Below are 5,130 nucleotides of genomic sequence, written 5' to 3'. Positions count from 1 at the left end.
AATAGGTCCCCTGAGGGATACACATTGCGGGTGAGCAGCCACTGCACCATCCGCCTCAAGCAGATCCATCTCCGTTTTCATCCCCTCACAGTCACTGTGACTCCTGCCTGGACCAAACCACTTGTGATGCTTCTTGATGCTAAACAAAGTCCATCTGCACAGGAAATGCTTTTGGCCCTCTTTTGAAGAAACAATAAAAGCCTTTATTTTAAAATGTTCAGTCTCCAGAGATTTTTTCCTATTTTCACCAATTTGAATTGCCTTGACATCAAAATACTGCCAGCTGACATTCCAAACTGGCTGGTCTATGTTTGTGTGCACAGAACAAATGTGCCACATCGTGCCCATTTCCCGGGTGTCTGTTAATGTCCTGTTCAACAAAGGGCTGAAGGGAAGGACTCTTGCTGCCCCGCGCGGCTCCGGGGCTGGAGCTGGGCTGGCAGGGGCCGCAGACCATGCTGGGAGGCCCCGCATCAGCCCCATCCGCCATCGTGTGTGTGTCTGCCTCAGCCCCATCCGCCATCTTGTGTGTGTCTGCCTCAGCCCCATCCGCCATCTTGTGTGTGTGTGTCTGCCTCAGCCCCATCCGCCATCGTGTGTGTGGCTGCCTCAGCCCCATCTGCCATCTTGCGCCTCAACCCAGTCCAGCTCTGAAGTGAATGTGTTGCTGTTTTGTCAGCAGTCAAGGTCAGCACCAAAAACACCAACACCAGCAGGACAGTCTACAGGGAATGGCACAGGTTTGGCTTAAAGCAGCCTGTCCTAACTTGTCACTGTCCTTTACCCATGAACAAGTCCCCAGGGCCACACACAGCAAATGTCCAACAGCAGCTCCATCAGCCACTTCCTCCTGCTGGCATTGGCAGACACGAGGCAGCTGCAGCTCCTGCACTTTTGCCTCTTCCTGGGCATCTCCCTGGCTGCCCTCCTGGCCAACAGCCTCGTCATCAGTGCCGCAGCCTGCGGCCACCACCCGCACAGCCCCATGTTCTTCTTCCTGCTCCACCTGGCCCTCAGTGACCTGGGCTGCATCTGCACCACTGTCCCCAAAGCCATGCACAATTCCCTCTGGGACACCAGGAACATCTCCTACACAGCATGTGCTGCTCAGCTCTTTTTCTTTCTGTTCTTCATCACAGCAGAATTTTCCCTCTTGACCATCATGTGCTACGATCGCTACGTGTCCATCTGCAAACCCCTGCACTACGGGACCCTCCTGGGCAGCAGAGCTTGTGCCCACATGGCAGCAGCTGCCTGGGCCAGTGCCTTTCTCTATTCACTGCTGCACACAGCCAATACATTTTCCCTGCCCCTGTGCCATGGCAATGCCCTGGGCCAGTTCTTCTGTGAAATCCCCCAGATCCTCAAGCTCTCCTGCTCACACTCCGACCTCAGGGAACTTGGGCTCATTGCTGTTAGTGCCTGTCCATTTTTTGGCTGTTTTCTGTTCATTGTTTTCTCCTATGTGCAGATCTTCAGGGTTGTGCTGAGGATCCCCTCTGAGCAGGGATGGCACAAAGCCTTTTCCACCTGCCTCCCTCACCTGGCCGTGGTCTCCCTGTTTGTGAGCACTGCCCTATTTGCCCATCTGAAGCCCCTCTCCATCTCCTCCCCATCCCTCAATCTGGCCCTGTCAGTTCTGTACTCAGTGATGCCTCCAGCCCTGAACCCCCTCATCTACAGCCTGAGGAACCAGGAGCTCAAGGATGCCCTGAGGAAAATGATGCCTGGATCTTTTCAGAAGCAATAAACTCCCTCTTTCCTGCTCCAGAGGCTTCAGAATACAACTCTTCACAGTCTCAGACATTTTTTCCTATTTGTATATTTTTTCATTGGGACCTTTCCTGTTTCTTTTTCTCGTGTTACTACTTTGTGATATCACATCCCATTTTCTGATGTCACAGACTCACCTTCTATGAAGTCACAGCTAGCTCTGTGATGTCACAACCCATTCAATGATGTCACACTACTCACTCAGTGATGTCATGCAGCCACCCTGGAATGTCACAGCCCAATCTATGACTTCACAGCCCTATGATGTCATATAGCCACAGCAAAATGTCACATCCTGCTCTGCAATGTCACACACTCCCCTGTGATGCTGTAGCTGCTCAATGACCTCACACAACAAACTCTGTGATGTCATAGCCCAATCTGTGACCTCACACAACCCACTCTCTGCTGTCACAGAGCCCCTTTGTGACATCACAGCTGCTCTGTGGCTCTGTGACATGGATTAGAGCAGATTTTGGCCATTGTAGCTCCAATTTTCCTCGGATTTCTTTCTCTGTGTATCCCAACCCTTTTTCTAGCTTTTCCCCAGAAATCCCAGGAATCTCCCAGAGCTTGGGGACATTTTTGGGTGTTGAAGTGCAGATTTTGGGTATTTTAGTGCAGATTTTGGATGTTTAGGTGCAGATTTTGGGGCTCTTGGGCCACTTCCCATGCAATTTTAGAGCAGATTTTGGCCATTTTACAGCCAGATTTTCCACAGATTTTTTTATTACTAGTCATTCCCAGCCATTTTTCCCAAGTTTTCCCCCAGAAATTCCAATAATCTCCTTAGGTTTGCTACCATATCTGGGTGGTTTTTTGCAGATTTTGTGTGTTTAATACAGAGTTTGGGGCTCCTGGAGCCAGTCTGCATGAAATATCTATTGTGAATTTAAGGGATTTTTCAAGGAGCTCTACGAGGCTCCTGTACTAGATTATTGTGCTGTCTTTTACTGAGCTCCCTGATAATGGTTCTGTTGATCAGTGAAGAGGATTTCACACTGAGGGGCAACAGTGCAGCCTGCTCAGTGGCCCAGCAGCCTCTGGGGGAAAAACCTTTTCCTGAGATCCAACCTAAAGCTGCCCCGAGTCAGCTCCAGCCGTTCCCTGCAGTCCTGTCCCTGGGCCCCAGAGGGAAGAGGTTCCCACAGCCCCCAGCCAGGGACCCGCTGCCAAGGCTGTTGCCAGGGCAGCCAGGGCTGGCACCAGCTGTGATGCTCGGTTTCCCCGGGCCGGGCTTTAGGAATGGGATTCCTCAATTTCCTGCTCCTGCTAAAACCGTGCCGCCCCTCACTGCCCTCCAGCCTCCCACTGAAAGTAAAAAAGGCAAAGACTCCAGGCTTGGATAAGAACAATTTACTGGGCACCGCAACAAGAAAAGGAACAAACAGGAACAGAAACAACAGAGATAAGAGAAGGGGATAACACAAACTATATACAGGGAAATTACAACCAATTACCAACTGGCTCACCCAGCAACGTACTTTATCCTGCATGGGAAGGACACCCTTCTCCTTGGGGGAGAGAGAGAGTCCCTTCCCTGACCCCAGCAATGACCTGATATGGGATCAAATACAATGACAGGGCCATGGCCAGACCATGACGTTCTTCAATCCCACCTCACATCATTGCCAGGGGCAGGGAAAGGGACAGGTTTCCTCCCAGCATGGATCACAGGGAATGTGGGTCACCAGGGTTCTTCCCAATGTGAGTCCTCTGATAGGGGATGAGGTTGGAGACTCAAATTATGCACTTGCCACAGTCAGGACACTCACAGGGCTTCCCTTACAGGTGACTCCGTTGATGCTTGGTCAAGTGAGAGCTCTGAGTGAAGCTCTTCTCACACTGAAGACACTCGTGGGGCCTCTCCCCAGTGTGGATGCGCCGGTGGGTGACGAGGTTGGAGTTTTGCTTGAAACCCTTCCCACAGTCGGGGCAGCGGAAGGGCCTCTCCTCTGTGTGAATCCGCTGGTGCTGGAGGAGATCTGAGCTGGTCTTAAACTTCTTCCCACACTCAGAACACTCATAGGGCCTCTCCCCAGTGTGGCTCATTTGGTGGATGATCAGCTGGGACCTCTGGTTGAAGCCCTTCCCACATTCCCCACACTTGTGTGGCCTTTCCTCAGCGTGGGTGTTCTGGTGGCAGATCAGATTGGAGCGCTGGCTGAAGCTCTTCCCACACTGCACACACTTGTAGGGCTGTTCCCTGGTGTGGATCCTCTGGTGGCTGATCAGGTGGGAGTTTCTGCTGAAGCTCATCCCACATTCCCCACACTCATGGGGCCTCTCCCCAGTGTGGATGCGCCGGTGGGTCACAAGGTGGGAGTTGTGCTTGAAGCCCTTCCTGCAGTCGGGGCAGCGGAAGGGCCTCTCATCAGTGTGAATTTGCTGGTGCCTCAGGAGAGCTGAGCTGGTGTGAAACCTCTTCCCACACTGGGGACACTCGTAGGGCCTCTCCCCAGTGTGGATCCTCTGGTGTCTGATCAGGTGGTCTCTCCGGCTGAAGCTCTTCCCACACTCCAAGCACTTGTGGGGCTTCTCCCCATCATGAAGCTGCTCATGGACCAGCTCAGAGCCCTGGCTGAAGCTCTGTCCACCTTCCTGGAATTGGGTGGGTCTTTCCTCCTCAGAGCCCCCTGAGATGGCTTTAGAGCTCCTCCTCCTGTGGGATCTCTGCGGCTTTTCCTCCCTGTTGGATTCTTGTGCTGTGGATCCGCTCAAAACAGCCTCTTCCACGAGGTTCTGCTGTGTGGATTTGTCCTCCCTGGTCTCCATCCTCAGCTCCCTGTCTGGAGGAGGAAGGACAAGGAGAGGATGAGATTTGCCTCCGTGCCAGAGGGAAGGGGAAGGAGTTTCCCCCCAGTCTATCCCCGGCATGAAGGCGTTGGCAGCAGGGTTGTCCTGCAGCCAGGGGCCGTGCTGGGCTGGGAGATGGAGCAGGAGAGAGGGGGAAAGGGGCACTGACTTCCTTCTCACCTGCCTGGCTGTCCCGGGGCATCTTCCAGTTCCTTGCAGCCTAAACTTAAAAATTAAGAATTAAAACTAAAAATGCAGTAGTAAAAAAAAACCCCAAAACAACAGACAGAGTCAGAATACAACCTGACACCCAGTTAGGGGTGTTGGTAGCAGTCCAATCAAACTGGTGCGGCAGTCCTCCTGGAGTTACACTTGTGGTTTTCTTGAAGCAAAGATCTTGTAGAAGGGTGTAGTTTTCCTCTGAAAATCCAGTGATGGTGCAGATGGGTCCAGTGCTCCTCTGGGAATCCAGTGGAAACAGGCTGCTTCTGGTGTGGTAAATATCAGATTATATCCAGATAGGAATGCTTGGCTCCTCCCTCTGGGTGAAGCATCTCCCAA

The 5,130-nt window shown here is 52.5% G+C and overlaps 1 protein-coding gene across 1 annotated transcript; it reads left to right on the top strand.

The window, feature by feature from the left end:
* Window positions 1-817: 817 nt before the first annotated feature.
* On the top strand, window positions 818-1,852 carry LOC310918445 (olfactory receptor 14J1-like; the record flags this gene model as incomplete). The annotated part of the gene is made up of 1 exon (XM_083877306.1): window positions 818-1,852. The coding sequence occupies one exon, from the start codon at window positions 818-820 to the stop codon at window positions 1,748-1,750; it is 933 nt and encodes a 310-aa protein (XP_083733432.1). The 3' UTR covers window positions 1,751-1,852.
* Between the last annotated feature and the right edge of the window lie 3,278 nt (window positions 1,853-5,130).

This window comes from Zosterops lateralis (genome assembly GCF_965231275.1).
Source record: "Zosterops lateralis genome assembly, chromosome: 23".
Classification (NCBI taxonomy): domain Eukaryota; kingdom Metazoa; phylum Chordata; class Aves; order Passeriformes; family Zosteropidae; genus Zosterops; species Zosterops lateralis.
Note: the sequence above shows the minus strand (reverse complement) of the source record. Positions and strands in the feature narration are given on the sequence as shown.